General features: G+C 39.7%; 1 protein-coding gene across 2 annotated transcripts in view; it reads left to right on the top strand.

Annotated features, from left to right (window-relative positions):
• WWOX (WW domain containing oxidoreductase) overlaps window positions 1–13776 on the top strand; it is a 494604-nt gene that overhangs the window by 454005 nt on the left and 26823 nt on the right. The window contains exon 9 of one of the 2 annotated variants that reach the window (XM_027685286.1): window positions 9187–9234. The exons of the other annotated variant lie outside the window; for it this stretch is intronic. Coding sequence (XP_027541087.1) covers window positions 9187–9195 — 9 coding nt within the window. The 3' untranslated portion in view covers window positions 9196–9234. Of the gene's footprint in view, window positions 1–9186; window positions 9235–13776 lie in introns of those variants that run through there. 2 annotated transcript variants of the gene reach the window in all.

Genomic DNA, 13776 nt, shown 5'->3' with positions numbered 1-13776 from the left:
ATCAGTTTTCAGTAATGATATGCATTTTAATTCCTTTTTTTCTACATTATAAACACACATCTGTTCAAAAAAGGAAACACATTAAACATCCCTCCTAGCATTAGACATATTGATTGAAAATTTGTTCTGAGTTGGCTTAAGTGTCAGTAATCTTGACAAGTTTTCCAAGAACTGATAAAATGAGTCCTTGTACTGCTGAAATGAATTTTGTGTGGATAGATGTTTATGCTTTTAACATTAAGATAGCTGCCAGCTGTTCCTGGATAGACAAAGGATAGACAAATCTTTTAGGGAGTTTGAGTTTCTTTGGCTTTTGGAACTACCTGGGTATTAACCTTCTAACCTGAAGACACAGTGTCCATAATTGTTATACAGAAATCTTAGGAATTATTTTCAGTATTAATCACAACAAAATTGTGAATTGATTTTCTTTCTTTGATGTCATGTACCAAATTGGGGCACGCCACACCTCAGCAGCAACCTCTAATTCTAACCAAAAGCTGGGTGAAATGAGAGTGAGCTGATACTTTCCTCAGGGTCCCCTCCTGCTTCTCAGAAGCTTAGTTTAAGCACTGGTTATACAGATGAATAATTACGCAGCAAATTGTGATGCTTGAAATAAATGGGGTCATTTTGTCTAAAGTTGTGCGTGAGGATGAACAAAAAGTGGGGGGATCTGCTATAACATAAATGGAGCCTCTGTCCACAGCTGACTACAGCCACAGCATCCTGATTGTTCAGCTGACTGTGCTAGAACGAGAGGTTCACCATTGAACTCCAGCTCCCGAGGTAGTTTCCAGATAAAGCTACAGTAAACACATGCAAATATATAGGTATAGTGAGGTTATGGCTTTTTTGTGTGTACCAAACCCCCTACTCCAGTCCCATCATCGTGATACTGGGTATATTTGAGTTTGCACATTTGGGGGTGATATATTTATTTTTTAGTGATAAAGGGAGTTTGTTTCAGAGTGTGCTGTGGAGAGAGCGGGCTGCCAGCTTAAAGCAGGAATTCATAAAGGGGTGCAAAACAAGGACGAAGGAACAAAAAGAGAACGAGCGCTTCTTAGCTTGGTATTTCTTTAATTTCACGTGAATTTCACTAAGTAAATATGCCTTAAAAGTGAATAAAATTTTATTTCACTTTAACAAGAGAGTATAAAAGTTAAAAAGGTCACTGTAGTAATAGACTAATCTCAATTACCAGGGCAGCCGGTGAAACCCACAACTCCCACCTAATCTCATTCGGTGCACACGCAGTGCACCGTTTGATTTCCAACACGGCTAAATGAAATTATAAAGCAGTGTTAAATTTATTAATCATTTAATTAGCTAAATGTTCCTGCAACTACTCGTGAGATGAATGGCATGTCATTTTCTAATGCAATTTGCCTCTCAGCCAGGCAGGGTCAGGAGGGAAGCTACTGGCATCTTAAATGATCTTTTTTATATTGCACCTTCTATTAAGGGACAGTGTGATATCGCTGATTATATTTGAGTCTTGTACACAAGGCCAGGGAGTTTTCTTGTTATAATAACAGGTTATATTCAAACCAAAATAAAAATGCTAAGATCCAAGGAGCGAACAATTAACCCATCTGTGACTGTATTTCTCACTGCGGCTTTGCAAGGCAAATCTTTTTCATATTTAACAAGCCAGTGAACAGTGTGGGAAACTACACCAGCAGGTATTAAAGCAATGCTCAATCTAGTTTTATTTCTTTAAATTTACTCAGTTGTGAAGGAATTTGTGGACTGAAAATTCTCCCAACGCCAGGTTAGTGTAAGCCATCTCATTGACTCAGAATTTATTTACACTTCCCCTATTCTTGTAGGGGAATCAAAGCCTTTCCTAGTTCTGTGCGTTCAACAATTGCTCGTTTTTGTGAGTTGCTCAGCTGGGATTTTTGGCATGTTTATGTGTGCATGTCACACCAGGTTGATAGGATTATATTTTTTTTCCTGATGTTTTGTTCTGTAATTATTTTTCTACTGCAAAAATTAGTGACAAATAGGATTCAGCAAATCTGTTTGGATTGACACCAGGAGGTGAGCCATGCTGCTTGGAGTGAGGTGTTCCTCAGAAACCTTGCAAGTGTGTTGTGCTTGTGTGATGCTGAAGGTGCCCAGTTACAACACATAGAAAAAAATGATGGTTTTAGGTACTTATTTTTCCAGCTTTATAATAGGGTATAAATACATTTGCTTTATGTATTAGGTGTTTACTTTCAGATCCTGGAGCACATCCTCTGTATAGTAAGCATCTATGGTGAGCTCCAAGCCAATGAGAAGATGCATTCAGCTTTGTAGATGCTGAGCCCAAAATGGCATAAACGTGTCAAAATATTTGTCTCTCCCGAAGTTAAATGACACAGCTAAAAATAAAGCAAGAGGATCTAAAGCAGGAAGCAGTGGGAGATAATCTTAGCATAAGTGGTAAAAAAAGGCTGTCAGTTATTACTTATAGCAAAGAAACACGTGTAGAGCTCTGGGAAGCAGGGCCCTGTTGGCCGTGAACTTCACATGCAGCTGATAAATAACTGTCCAAACTCAGATCCACAAAACTTAATCACGGCTTCCAAGATGCAAGTTGTCACCTTTGGTGTTGCACTCAAACCCAGTGCAGTGGGTACCACCCAGGGGTTGTTCAACTCAACTTCTAACTCAGCCTCTGGAAGTGTTGTCTAACTCCACTTCAAAAGGGGGACAAGAGCAACCACATTTGCTGAAAGGTTGTTTTTCAGGTGCCCAGTGTTGGATGGGGTAACCCTGATGTGTGTTGTTAACCACTTAGGTGTGTTTGAGACAAACAGGAGAATCAGAGGGAAACATTTAATTTCTGGTGGGAAGTTCTGATCCCATGTTGGAAACAGCCAATGAGTGAGATTTTTTTTTGGTTTTTAGTGTGAAATCCCATAGCACAACCCAGCATGTTTGGGAAAACTGTGAAACTTGAGTGGACTCTTAAGCCTTTTTCTGAGCCCTATGTACTCTTGTTTTTCTGTGAGCTTTGCAGATAGTGATTTATTTGTGCTTTATTTGGGAGATACAAAGTACACCCCCTTGCAGGGAAAGAGCAAAAGACCAAATGTTGAGGCACAACTTGGGCAGGAGAATGTGCTGGAGAGCTGCTATGCACAGCTTTTCCCCTGGTACCCTGCACCTGCTCTTCATTAGTGCTAATGAATCCAGAAAGTAAAACATTTTGTACTAGTGAGTCATATTGTTCTCTCTTGGCTGTGACTTCACTGCGGATCAAATTAAGTAAAAAAAAAACATTTTTGCAAAAGCTTTAATTTCTTTTCCTGGGACACTTCGTGTCTTGGGATAGGTCACTTAGCACCTATGGGATGTGGGATGGTATCCCATTAACTTCTTTCTCATTAGCAAATCTCCTTTTGATTTAAGCTGGGAGATGTGGGGTTTCCCTGAGAGCTTTAATTCCCAGCCCACATGCAATTTATATGTTTTTCACTTCCCTGTTTGTAGAAGATGTATAATCATACTATGCATAGCTAAATCTCCAGTGCTTGTGTAGCACCAAAGGAGCCCAGGGAAGAAACAGAGCTTGTAGGTCAAAATTGTTATTAACTTTACTTAGAAATTAGAAATGTTGTCACATAGAAACAAGAAAATTTGGAGTATGTGTAGATTTATTTTTTTTCCCTTGTTTTTCTTTTTCTACTAATTTAGGTCAACTGCACTCTTGGTCACACATTTTTGGGCTGTCCATGGTAAATTTGTGTCTGTTTTTCTCCCAGCTGCACACTGCAAAAATCAAAAGTTTTGAAAGCAAGGATCTGCAAATGTAAAGATTTAATTGAGAGCTGGCCATGTTTTAAAATAGTCTCTGTTTTCACGGAGGCAAGGTTCCTTATGGCCAGCACTTTATTACAGGGATTGTTTCGTGTGTGTGTGTGTGTGTGTGTGTGTGTGTGTGTGTTTGTGTATGCAGAGCTGTGAACACACGCGGCAGCTTTGCATTTGAGCATCTTAAAAAAACACCTCTGATCCATGCACTGTGCAGGCCACAGTATGTGGACATTACCTGTTACACACCACGTGTTTATAGAGAGCTTCATTTACTAAATATTTGGCAAAAAGATCTAGTTAGACACTTTGCTGGGAGCAAAATACAAAGCAGTATTCTTCCCCTTGTCTGAGTTCAGTGCAGATAAACACAGGCTGCTGGGGCTTCATCCATTGGGTTTCCATACACATTTTTTAACATGTTAAATATTTCTGGTTAACCAGTTAAAACGGTGAGATGAACATGATTGCTTTTAGATTGCAGCTATAACATCAAGTGAATTTTATAATAAGAAGCCATTTTTTTTTTTCCCCTGCCGAGCTGCCCTTGTGGCTGCCGGTCTGACTTTGAGGTCCTCATTATTGTGGGTTTAAATGAAGGATGTTCATCCAGGCAGGGCGGGGGAGGCCAATAGACATCGGTGCCGTTATCTGGTCCTTCTATCAGGCCAAGTGACAGGCTTCTCAGGGAAGAATGCAAAGCTCATGGTGGAGACCTCAGCCTGACACAGAAGGTGACTCCCCTGACTCTAACCTTGAAAGGAAAAAAGTTCCCACTTTATTAAAATGAATTTCGAAAGGGCCGCTCTGACAGCTGCATAATTAAATATTGGAGTGTCAGCGATAATTTATTCTGCTCGCATTTGGTGGTCAGAGCCTGCTCACTGTAGGGTCAGCAAGCACAGTGACAGAGCCAAGGATACACTGCATTACGGGGCCCTTTCCCCGCGCGAGGGGAAGGAGAGGCTGTAATTTTTGTTTAAATAGAGAAAACAAAGCAGCAAGGAGATGAGCAGGCTGTGAAGTGCTCTTGGTAGCTGCCTGATAAAAAAATTGTTAGGTGTAATGTTGGAACTTGTGCCGAAACTGCTTTGTCTGGCTGCAGGAGCCGTGAGTATTCCCAGCCTTGCCTCTTCTGGGATCCAGCTCGCCTGCTAGGGCCAGTGCCCGCTTTCTTCTCTGACATGAATGTTAGGAATAAACCCAACAACAGTCAATACAATGTGCATCCTCGCTCATAAACATTTCTTTATAAAATTATGTAAATGGCCATGAATATGTATGAAACAGGTTGGAGATAGAGAGTGTAGGGAGTTCACATTGATCCTGTTAGCATTCCAAGTGAAACACCAGTCATGAATATTCTTTTCAGAGGGCAGTGGCTGCTGGAAATCAACATCTAACAAGCAGTTTTCCCAGAACAAGTTTAAATAAAATGGCTACGTGCCCTTATGCCCAGTCAGAAAGCAAGAAAGGTCACGCCGGGAGCAGGGCTTTCGGCTGATGGGCATCTCCTTTGGAGGAGGTTGTTGGGACAAGGCTGTCGCTTTTCACTCTTAGATTGCTGGTAATTGAAGCTGACAAACCAAAAATATACCCTTTTTGCACACACCAGTCTTTCAACAAGAGCACATTGCTCACACAAACAAAATAATTTACAAAGGCATTTTGTTTTTCTCTTGCTTGCCTCAGCTGTGCAACACCTATTTCCCACATTTTCTTTGGAGCTTGTTTGAGTGGATATATTACTAGAGCTCAGGTTTACTAGTTTTCATCTTAATGTCATGTAGCTTTCAGCATTAGCTTTTACAGAAGAATTTACTGAGTTCCTTCAGCACCTTCATAGTTACTGAAAGAAAAGCTGACCTTATTATGAAGGATGAATGCTGGTGTTGTGGCTCAAACACTGGATGTGAACCCAGTGTCCTCAGCTTAGTTTTTAAACCACCTTTAAACTATGAGCCAGAAGGTCTTTCTGTGACTCAGTTCCTCATCTGTAAAATGGGAATAACAGTGTGTTTCATGGGATTGCTGTGAGAATAAATACTTCGGTGTTTATACTCAGTTTTTATCTTGCTGAGCATAAAAGAAAATCCCTACTTGTGTTTCTGCCTTCTTGTTTGAAGAAAGACCATGAAAGCATCTTTGTCTGCTTGATGTCAAGATACAGACTCTTAAAATGACACTTGAGCATCTTTAATGTAATTCTTTTGGACTCCAGACAGTCATGTTTCCGTTCCTTAGATCTCTGTACCCACCTATACCTCCTCTAGTTACCTTTGCTGTATGTTTGTAATGGGAAATGTTCTCTCTCCACATGGGAAAGTTGTGTTGGTTGTATGACATTTTGCTCCTATTAAGCAGGCATGTCCAAATATGTTCTGAAGTGGTTTGTAGAAAATATGGTCAGGTGGAGAGGGAGAGAGAGCATTTAACATTCGCAGTTAGAAGTAGCAAACAAATATCCATGCTGGCATTCAAGGACACATATATAGTCCTATCTGGTGTTAGATTTCTGTTTTTCTATTGTTTTACAGGCCTGGTTTGCCTGGAAATGTCTAACTCTGCCCCAGTGGCTGCAGTGCATGCTGCAATTATACAGAGCTGGGTTTGTAATACAGGATTTGGGGTTTTTTTTAAGTAATTGCTTATGGGCAGAGTTTTACACCAATACCTGCAGCTGGAGGACAGGTGTCAGAGTGTCCAGCTGACCCACCTGCAGGGGAGTGGGGTGTAACTGGTCCCAGCACGGGGAAGAGCTGCCACAGGGATGGGAAGTCAGCCTGCGAGGCTCGACGAAGACGTCGGGTATCTGTCATTGTCAGTCGAGTCAGGCTGGGGACAGGGCCGTGGTTTAAAAATGATAACCAAGCTCCATAAATCAGAATGCTCCCGCTGCAGTCAAACTTCCTTGGAAAGTCTTTGAATTTGGGTAGTGCATACTAATAAATTAGCAGTGGCTCTGACTCCGGCGGAGCTTCCTCAAGGATGGATGAGCAGCTCCCATCGCCAGCGCCGAGCAGGGAGACGGCGGCGGTGACTAAAACAAGCTGTCCCTCAAAAAAAAAAAGGGAGAAGTCAGAGTGATTACAAGTTGACCTAATATTTTTTGGCTTTCAAGATAAACTTTATGGGCCTGATTACCCAGAAAGTATTAGGCTGTGGCACGGAGCCTGAGCCAGAGGGTGAACTCCCGGTGCTGTTGGAGTCAGTGGCAAAACTCCCATCAGTTCAGCAGGATGAGGATTTCATCCAGAGTTCACAGTGGGATAATTAGTGTCAGCTCAGTCCTTGTAAAACACAAGTAAGGCTGTCCTGCTTGTAGCTTGCAAACTTCTACAAACAGCTCAAGGCTTGGCTGGAGTTGTTTTTATTTTACTTTGAGAGATAAACCTTCAACAGCAGAACTTTAAAATGAAAGCCCATTGCTACTTTCATACCATGTGCATGGCTCTGAATGCGGAGAGATTTCCTCTGGATCCACTGACCTTCAAAACAACAGGAGGAATGATATTAAAAACGTGGTGTTAAAGATGGTAACTGTGAATTAACATCCCCAACTCCATTTCAGCGTTGCTGTTTTGAGCTTTGTGTAGCATTGCAGGCGGCTGCTCGGCTCACACAATATTCCAGGGATTTCACTGGGACTCCGCATGTCAACAGTAATCTATCTTCATGCTACATGATTCAGGTTCAGGTCATTAGTTTATACTTAGAATTAAATATTCAGTTTGATTTTAGATCTGTGAAATGAGAGCCGAATATATAACACCTGATTTCAGAGAGCCTTGTAGTTTTACAAGTCTCTAAAATCCATGAGCACACAGAAAATGCTTTTGCTCCTCTGCCCCTGAAATGATTATAGTTGGAATGTTATTGAGATTATAGGTTTCTTTAGATGTCTTGGATTATTTTCTAAATCCATTTCTAACCCCATTTCTCTGTGGCACTTAAATAAATGAGAAGAAATGAAAGATTTTTAATTTCTAAGAGAAAATGCAAAATTATTTCCTAAGCGCCTCCTTTCATCCTCTCAGATTTCCTCAGAAAAAGAATATGATGACATCCTGATAGCGATGAAACCAAAAGAGGGCTGATTTGTACTTTGTAGGGAAATATGGTCTGAAATTAAATGTCTAATATGTAGCAATTTTTAGCTGAATATCTATGCCTGGTTTCCTAGTAAAGCAGAGTTTGAGTTGGACACACACAGACTGAACTGAGTAATTTTAATTTAATTGAATCTTTTATGTAGGCATTTTCCTTCTAGGGAACCTTGGCCAGTTATTCGTTTGTGAAACTTGCAATAAAATAGCAAGACAGCTCGTCAGGGATGGAAGGAAAGGGGTAATATTTAAATTATGCTGACTTTGAAGACACTGCTTTTGATCCATTCCTTGATTTTAAAAAAAATATATATTTTGGTGTTTAGCATTTAAAGATTCCTTTCTGTGACTATTTTTTTTCTCAAAGCTCTTAGTTCTGTAGATGCCTGATAGATAATTATATCTCATCCAGTTTACTGGTGGGGACAAGAGTGCAAAGTATAACAATTAGAATTGTGTCTGCTCACCTTCTTTGTCTAATTTGTGCAATTGTTTTGGGTGCCTTTTTTCCCTGTAAAGGGAGGTCACCTAAAATATCTTTAAATAATAGCGGTTAATCTAGTGCAGGAAAGGCAATCACAGCACTTGTGCATTCAGGCCTTTAGCTGAATCAGTTCTTAAAAAAATAAAGCCCCATTCTGGGAGATAAAAAAAGCCTTTCTGGAGTTATCACAGGGCAGAAACACGACGGGTTAAAAAGCAACACCAGAACTATGTGGTTGGGTGAGTAGGCAAATCCAGATACATTTTGTCTGGAGTTTAGTTCAAAGGGATGTAGATTCTTCGCTCTGAAACGGGAAACTTTCCATCCTTAAATGTTTTTTGTAATTTATTTTTAATTTTCCTAATTTCAGAAGAAACCTGTAACAGAAAGTGTCTGCCAGCAGAAAATTACCATATTGAGCTGAGGGCAGCACACAGTTCATCATCCCTCGCCTGACCCTGCCCTGTTTACTCTGCTGGGGTAGGAGCAGTGGCCGGCCAAGCTCTGCTAGTCAGAGTGTATTACCCTGTCAGGGAGAGGCCAGGCTGCTCGGATTCACCCTGAACAAATTACATACCTCACTACATCTCTGAGCAAGGTAGCAGGGTTATAACTCAGTCTAAGCACCATTCACTCTTCTATTACCTTCATAACCAAGGTCATACTAATCAACTCAATTACCAGTCCTCTTGGACATTTTCATAATGTTTTCTGCTAGTTGCTCTCCTGTGAAAATCTCCCGGTCTAAGCAAATTAATGCCATTTTTATAACTATCTGCATTTCAGGTACAGTGATCATCTTTCAAAAGGCTGCTTCATGGCAACAAATACCAGCCAAATGTTAGAACAACAAGGGTGTTGAGCTATATTCCTCTCTTGACCTCATTTATTGACAAAACAAGCTTAAATATACCTGAAAATAATGCTGTATGTGTCAGAAATGAAGGATAAACTATGTTGGTGTTACTTCTAAGAATCTGCAGCTCCCCCAGAAAGGCAGATCAGGAAGCTTGATCTTATGTGTTGCTTAATTTTTGGACAATCCTTTAAATGTCGCATTCAGTGTTTCAAATGCAAAGATTATCTCTCTGTAAATGTTTCCTCAGTGTAAGCCTATCTCCCTAATCTTTATGTTTCTCTGAATGTTATTCTCAAAAATTCTCCCCATACGAGATTTCAGTAAAAATATTAATACTTTAGTGTTTAATTTGGAAATTCCCAATATTTGCACAGCCACATCTTTTAAAATCTCCAAAAAGTATTATGGCATCAGGCAAAACAATCAGAATGCACTAATTTCTTCAGGGCTAAATTGTTCCCTTAGGCAGTTTTTCCCACTGGAAAAATTCATTTAGTCTCTCTTCAAGACTATAGTGTTCAGGGGAATAAACAAAAGACTTTTAGTTCCCCCTAATTCTCAGTGGGATCTGTTGAGACACAGCTCTGAAGTCTCACCCTCGTGTGATCCCTTTGGGAACAGGTATTTCATTTCCCATAGACCCAAGTCTCCTAAAACCCCTCACAAAAATGCTTTCACTCGACTCTAGTTCCTACTAACTTATTTTAAAATAGGCTCAGCGAATTTATGGGTGGTGTATGTTATTTCTAGCCATGCCCTGTCTTGCTTTCACCACCTCAGAAGCACTTATGATCCCCTGAGTTACCTTGATGCATCCTGGGGTAAGAAAGGGGGTAAATATGACACAGCTGATGGCCCTGGTCCTTCACTTGGAAAGGGTCTCATCCACCTTCATCAGGCTGAACCCATTTTTTTGTAAAACAATTTGGCTATTTCATACACTCTCAAAGTTTAAGGCGGCGAACTGACTTTGCTCTGCTCCATAATCTCAAAAAAGCACAGTCATAACTGGCATTTGTCACCTCTGTAAAACAAGAGCTGCCTTAAAAATTGAAGTGTTTAAAATTGGCATTTCTGAGCCCCTAGCTGAAAGCAGCCCTTCTGCAGAAGCATGACAAAATGCATCATTTTCATAATAAGGGCAAGGGGAGAGGCTGCCAGGTGGTTTGTATAACGTGGCTGCCCTGGCCCAGCAGCAAGAAGAGTTATAGCTACTTGAAATTTTGATATATATGATGTCCCATGCACTGAACTATGAAGCCCAATGGTTCCTGGAATATTAAATTGATATTGTAGCAGCTTGAAAATTGACCTGCAGTAAATGTGTTGTTGTTCTGCATTTGTGCTGTTGCTGTTAGCATTTAGCAAGGTGACCGACTCCAGGAAAATGGAAAACTTCTTTCCTAGAGAGCAGTGTGGAACTAGAAGTGTTGTCAAGAAGTGTTTAAAACATGAACCCACAGGTGCCTAAATTAATCAAGGCTCCTCTGTTAAGTTACATAGGTAACTTTTAACCACCTGATTCTGGATGCACAAATGTTTGCTGGATGCTTTACTGAAAGTTTTTTATAAAGTAATAATATTACACCAAAACTTGTTCAGAGCTGGGTCTTGAGGTATGATAATCATATGGACAAAAATAAGGGGGTTCCAAACCCCTCTCTGTCACATGTTAGTAGTGTTTGTCCCTCCTAAATGCTCTCTGTGTTTTTCTGCCTCACTTTTTGTCTCTATTCAGCAGTGTCCATGCTTTAATTCAAATGTGAACTTTCATTACTATCTGTGCCCCAAAGGAGGTGTTCACTGTTGTTAATAATGCAGAAGATTTTAATTTATGCTTCATCCAATGTAAAAATCACAGCACCCCTGCTGCTGAGAGCCCTTTTCTGTCCCCTTATACAAACTGATTGTTCTGTATTTAATATTGGTAATACTCTTCCAGCTTTTCTAGGTATTTTGATACAGTTGATCAGAAGTCATTTTACTTTTATAGCCATTATACTGATGTATAATTCTCTTTTATTGATCAATCCTCAATGTATGACTATAATTATATTGAGTGCAATAAGCAATATTATGAGGGATTTTGCTTCTTCATCCTGTTTGTTTGAAGTCTCAACTGTAGGGCCAATTTTCACATTCCTTAAAGAAAGAATTGCTAAAATAAATTCAATCACAGAAGCTTTTAAAATTTGAAATCCCAGGAAGCTAATTAGCATTTGCTTTTAAGAGTGCTTCCTGCTTTTTTATGTACATATAGATTTGGACCTCAGATGGGCCTGGCACCTTTCCAACATCAAGATCATGTGATTTTTTTTTTTTAATATTTTTTTTTATTTTGCCCTATAGAACATCAAGCTTTTGCAGAGCATCATGGCAATTAAAGAAAAAAAAAGGGGGAAAAAAAATCCATCATTATTGCCTTTTTAGGCCAGGTAAACAGTGATCATGTATTAATATGGTACTTTAAAATTTGTGGTTGTGTTGTTTTGCTTCACACTCAGATAATATAGCCATACCAAAAATACAGTGATGTTGTGCCATCTTCCCACGTTTTCTAGGAATAAATGCAGCATTTGGAAATAAATACTTTTATAATCCATGCATACTGTAATGCACCAAGATGCTCATGTATTTATGGGCTGGCTGGTAAACATTGCAATTGTGTAAGATACTTGCAGCATAAAATGCTGTATACAACAGTTATATGACTAAATCTACATACCAGCAGTATGATGTCTTAATAAATCTTTGCACAGCACAGATCCAAAGAGCTGCCAAGTAAAAGGGGGATTTTGGTCATATAACTAATGAGAGATCCATCTATTTCCTTCCCAAATCTGTATATTCAAACAAAGACCTAGGTGGAATGTTAGTACCAGACTCATACTCACAGTGTAAAGTCCGTTTGCAGTGTTTTTTGCTTTCTTTAGAGTATGATCCACATTATGCTCTGCATCAAGCTTTTGCACTTGTGCACATTTTTATTTTTAAAGGAAACATAGTGGCCTGTGAGCTGATGGGGAGCAGGGGGGATAAGGGAATAATGATGCAGGTTTTAATAAAGAAATTCTTCCCACGAGGGAGGAGAGGAGATGACTGTGGTTTTAATAAAAGAGAAAAAAATCTGCCAGCATCAAGAAAACAAAAAAAAAATAATTAGGAGTTCAACATGTACACGTGAGAGGCTTCCAAAGAGAAGTGCTTACAACCTTTGAAGAAAATGTGACTTTTTTGGTATTTACTAAAGGTCTTTGGAATAAAGAAAGAGGGGCTTTGTTTAGTAAGATCCCCTGTAGTTACTCAGTGGGACAGGAAGGTAAAACAGCAAGTTCCTGCATTGTATCATAGTCCAAAGTTTAAATAGGATAAACTTCAATTCCAGAAACCAGGCCAAGGTTCTGTGCTACACAGGATTCACAGATATTTTTTAAGAGTATCTATGACAGGATGCTGATAAATATCTGTATTATTAATGAGTCATGGTTCATGTTAGCCAGATCTTCGGTGATATTTTCGCTCATAGATATTCAAGTACTGGTGGGAAAATAGCTGATGATTGTCAGGTTTAGGTAAACTTTCCATTTGCTTCGCTGTTCTAAATCATTAGTCAAGTAGTATTTATAAACCTGTGCTCAGCCATTATGGTACTTTTCTTGAGATGAAACCTTCATTTGATACTCCCCAAGTCAGGGTGCTCTCCTGACTCTGTGTTTTATCTTCTCTCACTCTTGCCGAAGGCAACTCGAAAGAACCAACTTGCATGATATAAAACCTGTGGCACTGAGTTTTCCAGTACCTCCATATGAGAACATTAACCAGCTCAGAGAAAATTCCTGTGGTGGGTTCACCTGTGTGATGCCATATTAATAAATCATACTGTGGCTCCATTAGTGGGGAGGAATTATTTTAAGGACTTAAGAATTTTTAATCTTAATCCATTTTTCCTTTCAATAGCAAGTTGCAGTAGTCAGTATCAATGTCAGCACCCAAGCTGGGGTAGCTGCTGTGTGTAACTGATACTGATGCTGCTTCTTCTGTCCTCACCCAAAGGAAAATAAAGTAGCTGTAACAAAGAACAGACATTGTTCTACCATCCCAGAAAAAATGTTTCGTTCTGCTCTATCAGAGCTGGACAAACAGAACATTTCTGTGCTGTAGTGATGGTCTTCACCAAACTTGAACCTGATTCAGAGCACTGTAGGAGAGCAAAGCAATGCACATTTAATATCTTTTTGACCTCTGGTTCCCTATGCTCTTTTCTTTTTCTTTTCACTTATAATGGATTTTCACAGTATTTCTCACATGAATTTAGAGAGTTGTGAGAGGTTGATAACCTCCCACTGAAGTTTTGGGTGCCGCTAGATGCTCTGCAACTGGTCACTTCGACTCTGTTTTTCCTTTGTTTAAGATTTTTAGGAACATCAAAAATTCTTTCTGTAAACGTGGCATTTTTTTTTCTGCAGTTTATCTTTCTGCCACGACTGTGGTTCCAGGTAGAGCATCATACAGGGACT

This window comes from Neopelma chrysocephalum, unplaced genomic scaffold, assembly GCF_003984885.1.
Source record: "Neopelma chrysocephalum unplaced genomic scaffold, ASM398488v2 Primary Assembly neopelma1_68b, whole genome shotgun sequence".
Classification (NCBI taxonomy): Eukaryota; Metazoa; Chordata; class Aves; order Passeriformes; family Pipridae; genus Neopelma; species Neopelma chrysocephalum.
This window is presented reverse-complemented; position numbering and strand designations above follow the sequence as displayed.